Here is a 15,876-nt window from a genome sequence, read left to right as displayed (position 1 = left end):
TGGCAACAATTAGAAGAGATTTTCCATCAGCCTGTGTGCATAGCTAAGCCTTTATTAGCAGTTTAGGCTGTTGTGACTCATGGGTTCTCATTCAGGGGACAGTAATATATAACCAAGGTTCACGTGTCTTAGAGCCCTGAAATGTAGCCAAAACTGTGACAAACACTTGTTCCCCAAGTGTTTGTGTCTGTTGCCTGCAAAGACCTGCAGGGAGAGCTATAAAAGCAACACCTTGCTGCAAGTGAAGAACTTCACCTGGTGATGAAAATAGGCTGGAAGCTCTTGAAGGTTCAGGAGAGACATTCTTGTTTGGAAGCTAGGAGGATGCCTTCAAGAGATAATCCCCTTGATTTGCTGCGCAGCTATCCAGTGTCATCTAATGTGGAAGAGAACTTGCAGCTGTAAGAGGTGACCCCCTTCCACAGGTACGTGAGACCATACCATGAAAGGTCCAGGTTAGTCCTGCTCTGGTAGAAATCACTGCAGCAACGGGGGAGGCTGCTCATATTTGTGCCAGGTAAAGATTTGCTCCTCTGTATTGGTTTAAAGAGATGAAATATTCCTGGTGGGATGTACTCATAGAATCCCAGCCTATTTTGGGTTGGAAGGGAGTTTAAAGCTCACCCAGTTCTAGCACCCTGCCACAGGCAGTGACCCCTTCCACTGGAGCAGCTTGCTCCAAGCCCCTGTGTCCAACCTGGCCTTGAGCACTGCCAGGGATGGGGCAGCCACAGCTTCTCTGGGCACCCTGTGCCAGCGCCTCAGCACCCTCGCAGGGAAGAGCTTCTGCCTAAGAGCTCATCTCAGTCTCCCCTCGGGCAGGTTAAAGCCATTCCCCTTGGCCTGTCCCTACAGGCCCTTGTCCAAAGCCCTTCTCCATCTTTCTTGTAGCCCATTTAGGCACTGGTGCTTATCATGGTGCTTATGGTATGTTTAAGGAGCCTTGGAGAAGAAGAGAGGAGAACACTCTCAAGGAGAGATTAACCTAGCCACTGACCCTGAAATAGTGATATTCACTTTAAAATGTAAAGAATATTTCTACAAAGAAATATTCTGTTGATGGAGAATGGATCTTCGCTGAGTCTTCTGGTCCTGACCCTCATCTGGTGGGGTAAGATTTTAATTCTCATCTTTAATCCTGTAAAGATTTAGTTGTTTTATTCTGAAGCTTCATGTTATCAGGGACAGAAACCTGTAATTCACACTTTCATGAGGGTGAGCAGCTTAACTTAGTGCCTAACTTAGACAACCAGAGTTGAGTGAGTTTGCCTTGGCAGAGCTCAATGGTGTCATCATGGTGATGACTCCTCTTAATTGTATATTCTCTCAATTGTACCAAGGGAATAGTATCTTCAGACCCAAATTTTGCTCATGGTCTCCTGGCTTCACCACCCCGAGGTTTCCAGGACTGTAACATTAAACTCTTCATGTCCTAAATGAATTTTAGGGTCATGCAGCACCCCTTCCCTTCTCCTTCCTTAATTCCCAGCAAATTAAAGGCTCTTTTTCCTTCACCTCAACGACTTTTCCAAAACCACCCAAGGAAAGCTACAGTACTTTTAGTCTTATATGAGTTATAGCCAGAAGCTGCTGCCAAAATGAGAGCTGTCTTCAGAAAAACTTAATCACAGGAGATCAAGGGCAGAGCTGATGGCTCGGTCTGTGTCACATCAATCCCTCTCTGCTGCTGTAGCCATTGGTCTCATCAAACTGTAGGTACCAAAATGGGATCCAGTGATACAAATGGATCTGCTCAAAGGTGTTTGGGGAAGCTGGGATGCTCTCACTTCAGAAGGGGCCTCCTCTTTCCTTGGGCTGTATAGGAGGGCAGGCTTGGAGCAGATGGCTACAGAGCAGTCCATTCCACTGTAGCTCCCTGGAAATGAATAGTGGGGATGCCCTCGGTGCACAGGGTGCTAATTGTCAAGTTATCCCATTCCAGTTCAAATAAAGGCATGGTTTCCACTGTCCTGTATTTTCCAGACTTTTTTCCTTCCTTGCCAGATACAAAAGCCCTGAATGGCAGAGCAGAATCACACCTCAGCAGCAGAGTTCATCCTCAAGGGTCTCAGTGACCAAGCGGAGACGAAGGCAACCTTTTTTGTGCTGTTGCTGCTCATCTACACCGTCACCCTTCTGGGCAACGCAGGGATAATTGTAGCCATCCGAGGTCACCCACAGCTCCACACATCCATGTACTTCTTCCTGGGCAGCCTCTCCATTGTTGACATCTGCTTCTCCTCTGTGGTAGCCCCCAGGACTTTGGTCAACTTCCTATTGGAGAAGAAGACCATTTCCTTTGCTGGCTGTATGGGTCAAGCTTCCTTCTACATCGTCTTTGTGACAACTGAGTGTTTCCTGCTGGCTGTCATGGCCTATGACCGGTACGTGGCCATCTGCAACCCCCTGCTCTACTCCTCTGTCATGACTCGGAGGTTATGTGTGGGGCTGGTGGTAGGGTGCTACATTGGGGGTGTCCTGAACTCCATCATTCAGATGACCTTCATCATCAGGCTGCCCTTCTGCAGCTCCAATGTCATCAACCACTTCTTCTGTGATGTTCCTCCTCTCCTGGCTCTGTCCTGTGCCAGCACGTACATCAATGAGATGATCCTCTTCTCCTTGGCTGGTGTCATTGAGCTCAGCACCATCTCTGCCATTCTGGTCTCCTACGTCTTCATCTTCTTTGCCATCCTGAGGATCCGTTCTGCTGAGGGCAGGACAAAAGCCTTTTCCACCTGCATGTCCCACCTGATTGTGGTGACCATGTTGTATGGAACAACCATCTTCATGTATTTACGCCCTAGCTCTAGTTACTCCCTGAACACTGACAAAGTGGTCTCCGTTTTCTACACGGTGGTGATCCCCATGCTCAACCCCCTCATCTACAGCTTGAGGAACAAAGAGATGAAGGACGCTCTGAGGAGAACAGCAGAAAGAATCACAGTCAGGCTTTGAAAACCCTGATCCAGGGATGTGGGTAACATGAGGCTTTGTTCCAGAGGCTGTGGAGCCTCCACCCATGGACATGCTCAGAAGCTGCCTGAATGAAGCCAGGAGCAACCTGATGTGACCATGACCAGTCACTGATGTGACTATGACCAGCAGGACATAGTTATTGTTCAGAAAGGACATCTAGGAGGTCTCTGTTCCGATGACTTGCAAATTATACACATAAACACAATGTATTTGTGTGTATCTATAAAAAAACCACAATATTAAATGCATCCTAAACTATATATTTATATATAACACAATATATTCTTGTGTTAAATGTCAAAACCAGCACACACAATACTAGTTTTCCTTGCCTCAGTTTAGTTGGGGTCTCAGTGATTTGTAGGGTGGGGAGGGCCCAGCTGCTATGGGCTTTTCCCAGGAAGGATGGAAACCCAATATCTAAATGGATGATCTGATGTTTTAATGCAGTTATGGAGCAATGGGATATCGTGCGTGAGCCAAGTGAGTGAAATGCAAATTCTTCAACAGGTCTGTGTTTGGAACCAGGCTGCTGAGTTAAATCACAGTCAGATTGGGCTTTGCCACCTCTTTTCAGGCAGCTGTGGAACTTCACCCTTTCATTTTTCCTCCTCAAGTTCTGCCTTTCTCAAAGCCTTTAAGAGAAGCTCTAAGGAGTTTTCTAATTTATACCCACAGTGGTTTGTTAAAAACAAAGGCAAGAATGTCATCAGTAGAGTTTGCGCAGGAGAGTTGCACTTTGGTTTGAGGCAATGGGGATTAAAGAAACCCAAAGCAAACATGGAAATACACCAGGACCCTGAAACAACAGGGAAATCGAAGGTAATGAAAAAACCCAACCAAAAGTCTTTATTTCCTATGCAAGAAGTCATTCCTGGCACAAATTGCAGCTCCCCCATATCTTGGTTGCTATAAAATCGCAATGCCACCAGGGGGAACAGTCACCACAGGGCTTCCCCACACACCCAAAACTTCCCCATTTCTTTAGCAGCCCATCACTCAAAGGTGAGAGATGTCCCTGATCCAGTTGTGTTAACAAGCTCCTCTGGGAATGGATTTGGAGCTGATGGGCTGATAGGAAGGAGAAGGTTTGGCTGAGTCCTGGATGGGGATTTTCCACCTGTGGTCACTTGAGCTGTGGCATCTCCAGTGGGGAAAACACTCTTTAATCCAGGGGAAAATAACCCAAACAGGGATGTGAGCCTGGCCAGCACTAAGAAATAAGTCTTTATTCTTTATTTATAATTTATTCTTTATTTATATTTTATTCTTTATTTATTCTTTATTTATGTTTTATTCTTTATTTATATTTTATTCTTTATTTATACTTTATTTTTTATTTATGTTTTATTCTTTTTTTTCTACTTTATTCTTTATCTGTTCTCTTTTATTCTTTATTTATACTTTATTCTTACTGTTTACTAAAGTTACCATCCTGAAGCTAACTCTTACTGTTGCCAGCAGGACATGACAGTATCCACAGATGCCTGCTCTTTAGATGCCCATTTCCCCTTCAAAGCTGCATTTCATCTACTTCTGAACAAAATCCATTCCTTTACCTATGTGATTTTTGTTCCTTCTTGGTACCATTGCTGTCTGTGGTCACCTCCAAGAGGAGCAAAATGGTCACAGGCGTCCCTCTAGGTATCAGAAGGCAGAAGATTTGAAATAAGTGTCTAGGAACTCATGGATCAGGATTTCTTTTACAACACCACCATCTATTGGACATTTCTGGAATATCCACTCCTTTCATTTAAGATAAAACCAACATTTTTTTACGTGCTGGGAAGCTTTGGGCAGCCAAGTGGCTTCTTCTTACCCAGGCGACTGAGAGATAATAGATAGATAAAGTAAGGCCATCATGTTGCCTCTACAGTTGGCTGATCCTATGTAGACAGTTTATTTCCTGACCCTGTTAAAGCAATGTCAGATAGTTTAACAGCTTCAGGGTCCCCTCACATTTAGAAATGATGCTTTAAACCCCACTTTTCCTAATGCAGTTCTTGGCTGAGGCTTCAGGTTGTATGAAATGTAGATTATTGTAGAATCACAGAGCGGTTTGGGTTGGAAAGGAGCTTGGTTCCACCCCCTGCCATGGTCAGGGACAGCACACACTAGACCATGTCACCCAAGTGTCTGTGTCCAACCTGACCTAGAACATTGCCAGGGATGGGGCAGCCACAGCTTCTCTGGGCACCCTGTGCCAGCGCCTCAGCACCCTCACAGGGAAGAGCTTCTTTGTTATCTGTAACCTGAACTCCCCCTGTTTCAGTTTGAACCCATCACCCCTTGTCCTGTCACTCCAGTCCCTGATGAACAGTCCCTTTCCAGCATCCTTGTAGCCCTTTTCAGACACTGGAAGCTGCTCTGAGGTCTCCATGCAGCTTCTTTTCCCCAGGCTGAACAGCCCCAATGTTCCCAGCCTGGCTCCATACAGGAGCTGCTTCAGCCCCTGATCATCCTCGTGTCCTCCTCTGCACTTGATCCATGTCCTTCTGATGTTGAGGATATCAAATCCACTCTGCCTTTTAAATGTTTTTTTTTTCATTAAATAGTCTGTGTTATCCGTACACAATTTGAGGTGCTAATTCCTGGCGTTTTAAATGATTCCCTTCTCCATCAGTTGTTTCCTCTAGATCCACAGATCCCTCTCAGAAAGTGTCCCCATTGCACATCTTTACTCCTGACAAAGCCGTCCCAGATTTTATAATGAAAGCAAAGGAAAACACATCGGATCTCAAAACAGGGAAGGTCTCAACCTTTATCCCATGTAAGTGAAGGATTTAATTCCTTGTTGTTGATGTATGTAAATCGCACCCATCACCCCCTACATAGTCCCAGTGGGCAGCTGGGCTTATTTAGGTGCTCTCTGATGCTGAATTAAATGGGTGAGGATGCCTATACAGTAACCAAGTTCCTGGGCTACTGGTGGATCCATCCTGGTAACTAACCTGCATGGGGTAGGAAAGCCACCTTTTGTTACAGAACGTTAAGTGCTAGGCAGGAATAACCAGGGTCATTCCCTACTAGGGCTTTTGGGGAATAAAGAGGTGATTTCTGTCCTTTCCTGGAAGGCCCTGCAGCCCCCTCTCATCTTTGGGAGCACAGTAATGGAAGCATTTCTGATTGAAACGTAAAGGCAGCTGCATCAAAATGAAAAGGAAGTTGTGCTTTTATGTTTTCCTTCTAAGTAGCAGCATGAACTGAGATAAAGGAGAGCTGGATTTTACCTACACCAAGGGTTGAACGCTTCTAAGAGTGCTTCTCAAGAGGTAATCTTGTTTCTGAATACGGATATGACACACTACATATTGCTATGTACTAAACCACGTTCGGGGATTTTTGAAGGCTGGATAAAACTCTTAAAGGCAACAATTTTGGGCTGGTGTTGTTCAAGTAAGACCTTCTGGTGCCATTAATTTTAAAACCTGTTGGGTGTATCCTGACCTGGCTCTTGGGAGCCCTTTGGGCTGACCCTTGCCTGGTCTGACAGCTCCCTGGTGGTTAATGTGTAATCCCCTGCCTTGTTTTACCCCTGGCTCTGTGAATACCACAAAGGACAAGGCTCTGGAAGGACGGGTAGATGCTGCATGGGAGAAGACAGAGCAGCAACATTACCCTTCTAGCTGGAGCCTGGAGAAGCTGGGAGTATTAAAACCCATTTCAAGTGGATCTGACAGCAAAGAGGAAGAAATCCCTGCTATGAAAACCCTGCTTTGTCCTGTGGCATCCACAGGCCTTGTAGCAAACCTTACCTCCTCTGCTTTATTTCAGGGCAGCAGAAACCATCACCTTGAGGAACCAGAGGGCTGCTGGTGCTGTGAGCATGGGGCTTTTTTGGTTTGTATTTTGAATGATCCTTTTCTTCACTCATTAGACAGTTTGTGCTGTAGGGCTCTTGAAAGAGCAGCTAGCCAAACAGTGTGTTATAGCTCTATAGAGCTGGCACTTTCCCCTTGTTCCTGTACTGAGATCTTGAGGATAACATCCCCTCTGGACTGCCAGAGGGAGACTGAGCTGAGCTCTGAGGCAGAAGCTCTTCCCTGTGAGGGTGCTGAGGCGCTGGCACAGGGTGCCCAGAGAAGCTGTGGCTGCCCCATCCCTGGCAGGGTTCAAGGCCAGGTTGGACACAGGGGCTTGGAGCAAGCTGCTCCAGTGGAAGGGGTCCCTGCCTGTGGCAGGGGTTGGAGCTGGAGGAGCTTTAAGGTCTCTTCCAACACAAACCACCCTGGGATTCTGTGGTTCCATGAGAGCAAGCTAACTGCTACCTAACCAGGAGGTTGTGCTGCAAGGTTTTGCTTGGCTGTAGGATCTCAACAGCAGCCGGATGTTCTCCTATCCGTAATGTCAAGAGTTACATGCTGGATAACACTAGCAACAGTCTGCTTGGTGAGTCCTAGGGTAGCTTGTTGAAAGCTTGGCCAAAAAGCAAGATCTTACCAAATCGGAGTAGGAAAGCCACAAATGGAGGTCCTTTCCCCAGGAACACAGGGATAAATATTCAGTTAACTCTTCAGCAGAGTGTGCACCCCCAACCTGCATGGATAATACCTAAACAAAGGCAGCAAGTTATGGGTTTTTAGTTTAATTTATCTCCATTCCAGTGAGTGTGCTCAAGCTGCAGGGAGATGTGATTGCTGGGGGGAAGCTGTTGTGTATAGCACAAGCTGCAGCCTTAGACACATCCCAGGTTTCATATCTGCCCTTGGATCACTTCAGACCAAGCAGTTGGTTTGTCAAGCAAGAAAAAGGGAGGGTGAGCCTTTGTTAATTGTGAGCTTCAGGTCAATTCTCCCCTGGCAGGAGATGTGTGTGTCTGGGCAGGTGGATGCTGCCTCAGGGGGAGGATTGAGCCCCAGATCCAAACAGTTTGATTTTCATTACTTGGCTCACATCTTCCAGCTCCGTGGTGATGCTTTGCCTCCGGCATCTCTATGTGAGCAGTGAAAAGCAGCTCTAAATCCCCATTAATAACACCAGGAGACCACACGCGTTGCTCACAGCACATCTGAAATGAGGAGTCTGGCTCTGGAGGTGGACCTCACCCCTTCAGCAAAGGGCCATCGAACAATGATGACTTAAGCATGGCTCTGCTTGTCAGATACCAGCCACGCGCACTCCTGCTCTGCTCTCTGGTGTAACTCTGTCAAGTGATGATTAATGTCAGGCAGGAAAAATCAATGAGGATTTATTCTGCCTGTTGTAAGCTGTGATTTTAGGAGCTGCTGATTTCTCCCAGGGAGAATTTATCTTTGATCAAGCCTGAATGTATCTTTTGTCTCCACGTTAGGCATCGTGTCTAAAGCAAAGTGAGGCGAGAAATCCTGGCTCTGCACCATCCTACCCTAAGGAAAGCCACATTTGCCCTCAAAGAGCTCCTCCTGGGTCACAGAGAACAGCTATTTATTCCTCATGTACTCACGCTGGACTGGCAGCACCCAAAAGATGAGAAAGAATTCCCTTTTCCCAGCAGTTACTGGGGAATTCAAGGACTTCCATGTGTCAATGGCTTGAGAGGAACCCTGCAGTTTATTCATTCTGGTGTTGCCCTCCCTCCTTGCCTTAAAATACCTACTTGCTTCCAAGTGTGTTGGTGGTGGTTGTGGTGTTCAGCCAAGACAGGCCTTGGGAACTTGGTGTTTTCCTCTCTCAAAGAGAATTTACCTTATACAGACATATATATATATGTATGTGTGTGTATATATGTATATATACCCCCTTTATATTGACTTAAAGTGGAGTAGCTGATTGATAGACAGAACCTGACATTCTTAACATTATTGAGGGATTTGGGCCTGTTCAGAATTTTCAATTTAAAGACATAAAGCAGGGAATCTGCTTATAGGTTCACTGTGGTTGAAGATAATTATATGTTCCCCTCTGAGTTTATTCTCCTGGGCTTCACAAACAGGGAAGACCAACGGGTGATGTGCTTTGTCTTATTCCTTGCCATCTATGTGGTTACCTTCATAGGAAACCTGGGTGTAATTGCATTAATCAGAATGGATTCCTGCCTACACACTCCCATGTACTTCTTCCTAAGCCACTTGCCTCTCCTGGATGTCTGCTACTCCTCTACCATCATCCCTCAAGCCTTGCTGAATGTTCTAGTGGAGAAGAAGGTGATGTCCTTCATTAGATGTGCCACTCAGCTCTTCTCCTTTGCCACCTGTGCCACCACCAAGTGCTATGTGCTGGCTGCTATGGCTTACAATCACTACATGGCCAATTGTGACCCCCTTCTCTACTCCACGGTCATGTCCCAAAGGCTTTGCATTGGGATGTTGGCTGGTGCCTACCTAGCTGGCGTGATCAGCTCTACCATTCACTCGGTTTCCATATTTCGTCTCCCGTTCTGTCGGTCCAGGACGATCATTCACTTCTTCTGTGATGGACCACCACTGCTAGCCCTCTCCTGCTCTGACACCCATGCCATCGAGGTGATGGTTGCTGCCGTGGTGGGGTTCAAGGTACTGAGCACCACGGTCTTCATCCTCATCTCCTACTTGTCGGTCCTTTCCACTGTCATGCAGATGCGGTCTGTGGCTGGTTGACGCAAAGCTTTCTCCACCTGTGCCTCTCACTTCATCTCCATTGCTTTGTACTATGGCAGCTCCCTCTTCCTGTACCTGCAGCCCAGCTCCAGCCAGTCCTCGAGGTGGTCTCCATGCTGAACCCACTCATCTACAGCCTAAGGAATGCGGATATGAAGAACGCCATGAGGAAAGCAAAGAATAGAGTCCTCTGCTCTTTGTCCGTTCATGGTTCCTAGTCAGCTGAAAGGAGAGGGCTACCCTGCCATGGTGAGGAGAACAAGCAGGCTGGATATTGCACCTTCAAGGGTGGCTGGATGTTGCACCTTGAAGAGGATGGTTGGATATAGCACCTTCAAGGATGGGTGGGTATAGCACCGTCACAAAGAAGGGACTAAACATACTTGGAAGCATGACAGCTGGAAAACACGCTTCTCCTTAAACCAAGGCTACATTCTGTGCTAGGATGGAAAGGATTTTCTCTGGCTGCAGCCTGAGACCTGACAGTGACTGTGTATTGGAAAGAAAGATGTTGTCCAAAGTGATTGTTACTTAAATATTACTTGAAATTTATATATTTTATGATTTAAATGCTATTAAACATAACAATAAACTTTATTTCAGTCTTCAGAGAGCAAAAGGGAGAAGGTGATGGCTTTGCTCTGCTGGCATCAAACCAGCTGGTATCTAAGCTCATGTTTTATATTAGCAAATGATTTCTGGTGTTATTTCTGGTTTTAAGCAAATATTAACTGATGTTTCCAGGTATTTCAAGTCCAGACCACAAGGTTTGGTCACGTGAAATGACAGAGGGGATATTGAGGTGAGTTATTAAGCAGAAGTTGCTCCCTGTGAAGGTGCTGAGGCACTGGCACAGGGTGCCCAGAGAAGCTGTGGCTGCCCCATCCCTGGCAGTGCTCAAGGCCAGGTTGGACACAGGGGCTTGGAGCAAGCTGCTCTACTGGAAAGTGTTGCGGTTGGACCTGGATGAGCTTTAAGGTCCCTTCCAACACAAACCAGGCTGCAATTCTGTGAAATAACAGCTCTGACAGTCTGTTGGTCAACAAAGCCCTTGTGCTAAATGGGGACAAGTCATATCTGAGCCTCTGCTCTGCTGCCAATTTAAGTAGGGGTGTAAAGAGCCTGAGCGCAGGTAGGAGAGAGGATCAGGGGTCTTCCTCACCCCTGAACAGCCAAGGTGCTGCTGGCCTGGGTCCCCTGATGAAGCTGATGGAGCAAGTGCAGTACCCAGCTGTCTGCATCTGGGACTTCAAGCTGCATTATTCACCCTGCACAAGCGCACCCAGGTATTCTTAGTGCCTCTTTTTGCCTTCATGTCATTCTTTTCAATAATCTTGGAATTATATATTTTTCTTCTTTTCTAAATTTGATTGAGGGTCATTTCTCCCGCTGTTATATTGATTTTCCCATGTCACAAACCATGGTTTTAGCCAAGTACACAATGGGGAAAAAAGACATTCAAAACCACTCAGAAATCCTTTTCTATCCTCCTCCAGTGCATCTCCTGGACTGTCAGTCTGGTGCCTTCCAGCAGAAAAACAGGTTGACATTGAAAACATCTAAAGCCATTTGTATACTTCTCCTTCTTCCTTCCCCACACTTTCAGAGCTGTTTTCTCCCCTGTTTGCCCCATCCTTGGTGTTTTATAAATGTCTGGGACAAGGTTATCATTGAATATTTCTCCTAAGGGTTTTATAATGTGTTTTGATCTAGGAGAAGCATTCAGGACACAGCGGCACTCAGGATTCTTCAGATGAAGGCTGGGAAATCTGACTTCATCCTGATATATCCTCAAAGCAGCCACGTTTTGAGCCAATGCTTTTGACCAAAGTCTTGTACAATCACTAGTAAAGAGTATGGAAATAAATGCATGTGATGGAAAGGACTCCCCATGACCAGCGCAAACCATTCACACAGAGGATGCTTTGTTGTGCTTGTTTTCAGCTCCCTTCAATGCAATATTAGATGATCTCTGTGGATGGAAAGGGCTTCCTCAGGAAACACTGAAAGGAAGAGGTATGTGATAGATGGGGAAAGACAGAGCAAACTGTCCTGGGCCTGTCTTCCTGGGTGGGTCTCTGCAGGAGAACTGCTCTTGGAGGTGTTGATGGAGTTTGGGGAGAGAGGACTTGAGAGGTTGTTTTGCTGATCCAGTAAAACTAATTATCCGATGGAGGAGGGTCCTTTGGGAGAACAGTTTGCACAACACAAGCCTCTGAGGTAATGCCTCCTGTGAGATAAAACCCCTCCACCAGCCAGCCTGGAGCATCCTGCTCCCAGGCATCTCTCCTTCAACCCATTCCATGGGCTCCAGGAGGAGCTGCAGGCACTGCATCCACCACCACCTTCCTCTTTAACCAAGCAGGTACAAAAGGGTTTGATGGGTGATGGGTCCAGTTTGACCCTGGTCCTGCTGCCTCTCACATGCTTGATGGCATGTTGAATTTCACTCTTCTTCAGGGACTGTAGCGATAGGGCAAGGGGTGATGGGTTTAAACTGAAACAGGGAAATTCAGGTTGGAGTTAAGGCAGAAGCTCTTCCCTGTGAGGGTGCTGAGGCGCTGGCACAGGGTGCCCAGAGAAGCTGTGGCTGCCCCATCCCTGGCAGCGCTCAAGGGCAGGTTGGACACAGGGGCTTGGAGCAAGCTGCTCTGGTAGAAGGGGTCCCCTGTTGGTGGCAGTGGGTTGGGACTGGGTGAGCTTTAGTTTCCCTTCAACCCAAACCGTTCTATGATAAACCCTGTTGTGAATAAAAGTGCACTAGTATGGGGTAGGTTTGCTTCAAAATCACCAAGGTTCCTGGCCCCATCTACAACTGATTTAGCGATATTTTAGCATGAGAATATCCAAGCTAAAGCCTTAAAATTGTGGTTTATATTTTATGGTTTTTGTATTTTACACCCTTAGGTGCGTATTTGGTTTGCTCATAGGAAGCTCACTGCAATCCCACCAAAGCTCTGCTAGAGCCAAGACCACTGCATTCCCTTAACCTTATGCAGCGTGGGGGTTCTTGGCAGGAGGTTGGACTGGATGACTTTTAAGGTCCATTCAACCCAAACAATACTATGATAGCCTGCAGTGTGAATAGAAGTGCCCTAATACAGGGTGGCTTTACTTCAAAAACCCACATTCCTGACCCCATCTACTACAGATTTAGGGGTATTTTAGCACTGATGTAGCCATTCATAGATTGACATTCCATTAAATAATTCATCTGCAGAGGCATTGTATGCTGGAGATAAAAATATCCAAGCTAAAGCCTTAAAATTTTGGTTTATATATGATATATTTTACACCCTTAGGTGCATATTTGGGTTGGTCATAGGCAGCTCACCGCAATCACAGCAAAGCTCTGCTGGAGCCAAGACCACTGCTTTCCCTTAACATTATGGAGGGTGGGGGGTCTTCAAAAGCAGATAAACTTAGAACGTAAAACAAATGTCAAGTACATGGCTTTGTGTTGTGATGAAAACGATGCAGCACAAGTAATGAATCTACAGAAGAGCACTGATCCACTCTGAAAAATACAAAAAAGGGAGAAAAAAAATCCTTAGAATTCCTAGAAATCAGTGAAGAAAATACAAAATCTTTTCTTCTTTCCACATTTGGAGATGCACTTCTTTGATTTTATTGTATTACGTTTGGATAGACATGATGTTTTGCAGTGTTTCAGTAGTGATGTGTGTATTAATCATGGTAAAATTATTCTCTTCTAATTTCAGGCTCTGTAATGAGCTCCTTCACCTCTTTGACTTCAGATCTTGGGCTACAGACAGAAATACAGCATTACAAATACACCATTTTCCCTTGCATTTACTTTATGGATTAAACTCCAACTAAACTTCCACATTATTTCTCTCGTAGGGGTGTATTTCACTGATTCCTTTCATTTCAATCCAAATCCATCAACTTGTTGAAATGACAGAGACAGGAAACCTCACTGTTCTCTCCAGCTTCATCCTCTTGGGTTTCTCTGATGCCCCAGAGCTGCAAACCACCATCTTCAGTGTCTTCTTATCCCTCTATGTTTTAATGGTGCTGGGGAACCTGACGATGATCCTGCTGATCAACACTGACCCCCACCTCCACATCCCCATGTACTTCTTCCTGAGCCACTTATCTTGCATAGATTTTTGCCTTTCCTCTGCTATCATCCCAAAAGCTCTGGAGACCTTCCTGCTGGGGAGAAGCCACATCTCCTTTTGGGGCTGCTTTGCCCAGATGTATATTTTCCTGGCTCTGCTTGTCTGTGAGAGCTTTCTCTATGGGGTAATGGCTTACGACCGATACACGGCTGTGTGCAAGCCCCTGCTCTACACCACTGCCATGACCAGGGCGCGTTGCTATGGCATGATGGTGCTGGTGTACACCATCGGGTTCCTCACCTCCCTGGTGCACATCACGCTGGCGGGGAGGTTGTCCTTCTGTCAGGCCAGGAGCATCAACCACTTCTTCTGCGAGCTGCCCACCCTCCTGCAGCTCTCCTGCTCAGACACAAGCACAAATGAGGTCTTGCAGGTTTACAGCACTGTGTTTATTGCCATGGTCTCTCTCCTGATGATCCTGGTGTCCTACACCTACATCCTCCGCACCGTCCTGCAGATCCCTTTGGCCACGAGGAGGCTGAAGGTCTTCTCTACCTGCACCTCCCACTTGGCTGCCATCACCATCTTCTACGCACCCGGGATCCTCACCTACATCCAGCCTCATGAGGCATCCTCATGGGATCAGGGAAAGCTGGTGTCGGTGTGTTACTGCATCCTCACCCCAGCCCTCAACCCCCTCATCTACAGCCTGAGGAACAAGGAGGTGAAGGGGGCTCTGAGGAGGCTGTGGGAGCGAAAGCTGCTGCCACATCTCTGCAGGGTTTGAAAGCACATTTGGAGCCCTTCAGTACTGTGGAGGTAAGGAAGGAATATGTGGGATATGTGATTATGGAATTGAGCATTACTGGCCATTATTGGTCATTACTGCTCATTATTGGTCATTATTAGAGATAAGGAGATCACACAGCAAGTGCAGGTTATTGAGAACCAGCACAATGAACGGTTCTCTTCAAAGAGCTTCCTGTGGTTTCAATCGTGACTTGAGCCTTCAGTAATTCATCCAAATAAGTATCAGGTATTTAATAGCAGGACTGAGACAGCACCATGGTGTTTTGTGTTTAAATTGTGCTAAATGAAAGTAGTGCCCACAAAAAGGAGGCTCAGACTTCACATAAGGCACTGACCACTGTCTCCATTGCCTGCTTTATAAGCATTTCCTCAATGACGAACTGGGGGAAGGTCAAGAGGATTTGATAGAGCTCTCGTGTCCCTAACACAAGGAGGACATGGAGCTGCTGGAGCAAGTCCAGAGATGCAACAAGGATGCTCAGGGGCTGGAGCAGCTCCTGTATGGAGCCAAGCTGAGAACATTGGGTCTGTGCAGCCTGGAGAGGAGAAGCTGTGTGGAGACCTCAGAGCAGCTTCCAGTGTCTGAAGAGGCCTACAAAAAACCTGCAGGAGGGCTTGGGACAAAGGCCTGTAGGGACAGGCCAAGGGGAATGGCTTGAACCTGCCCGAGGGGAGACTGAGCTGAGCTCTGAGGCAGAAGCTCTTCCCTGGGAGGGTGCTGAGGCGCTGGCACAGGGTGCCCAGAGAAGCTGTGGCTGCCCCATCCCTGGCAGTGCTCAAGGCCAGGTTGGACACAGGGGCTTGGAGCGAGCAGCTCCAGTGGAAGGGGTCACTGCCTGTGGCAGGGGCTGGAACTGGAGGAGCTTTAAGGTCCCTTCCAACACAAACCAAGCTGCGATTCTAAGAAATAAAGCTCTGACAGTCTGTTGGTCAACAAAGCCCTTGTGCTAAATGGGGACAAGTCATATCTGAGCCTCTGCTCTGCTGAGAATTTAAGTAGGGGTGTAAAGAGCCTGAGTGCTGCTGGGAGGGAGGATTTTGGGTCCTCCTTTCCCCCTGAACAGCCAAGGGGCTGCTGGCCTGGCTCCCCTGACGAAGCTGATGGAGCAAGTGCAGTACCCAGCTGTCTGCATCTGGGACTTCAAGCTGCATTTTTCACCCTGCACAAGCGCACCCAGGTATTCTTAGTGCCTCTTTTTGCCTTCATGTAGTTCTTTTCAATAGTCTTTGAATTATAATTATTCTTCATTTTTAAATTTGGTTGAGGGTTATTTCTCCCGCTGTTATATTGAATTTCCCACTTCACAAGCCTTTGGTTTAGCCCAGTGCAAAATGAGGAAGAAAGACATTCAAAACCACAAAGAAATCCTTTCCTTCCCTCCTTCAGTGCATCTCCTGGACTGTCAGTCTGGTGCCTTCCAGCAGAAAAACAGGTTGACATTGAAAAC

At 46.7% G+C, this 15,876-nt stretch overlaps 1 protein-coding gene and 1 pseudogene across 1 annotated transcript; both read left to right on the top strand.

Moving 5' to 3' along the window:
• The first annotated feature begins 2,016 nt into the window (after positions 1 to 2,016).
• On the top strand, positions 2,017 to 2,958 carry LOC133282868 (olfactory receptor 5J3-like). Its single transcript, XM_061479214.1, has one exon. The coding sequence runs from the start codon at positions 2,020 to 2,022 to the stop codon at positions 2,956 to 2,958; it is 939 nt and encodes a 312-aa protein (XP_061335198.1). The 5' UTR covers positions 2,017 to 2,019.
• A 4,348-nt stretch (positions 2,959 to 7,306) lies between these two features.
• LOC133282898 (olfactory receptor 8U3-like) lies at positions 7,307 to 9,751 on the top strand (annotated as a pseudogene).
• Positions 9,752 to 15,876: the final 6,125 nt, after the last annotated feature.

Source organism: Pezoporus flaviventris, unplaced genomic scaffold, assembly GCF_033815535.1.
Source record: "Pezoporus flaviventris isolate CSIRO_AGI_PZ_B2104156 unplaced genomic scaffold, CSIRO_AGI_Pfla_v1 ptg000145l, whole genome shotgun sequence".
Classification (NCBI taxonomy): Eukaryota; Metazoa; Chordata; class Aves; order Psittaciformes; family Psittacidae; genus Pezoporus; species Pezoporus flaviventris.
The sequence above is the reverse complement of the archived record's forward strand: the minus strand, read 5'-3'. Positions and strand labels throughout refer to the sequence as shown.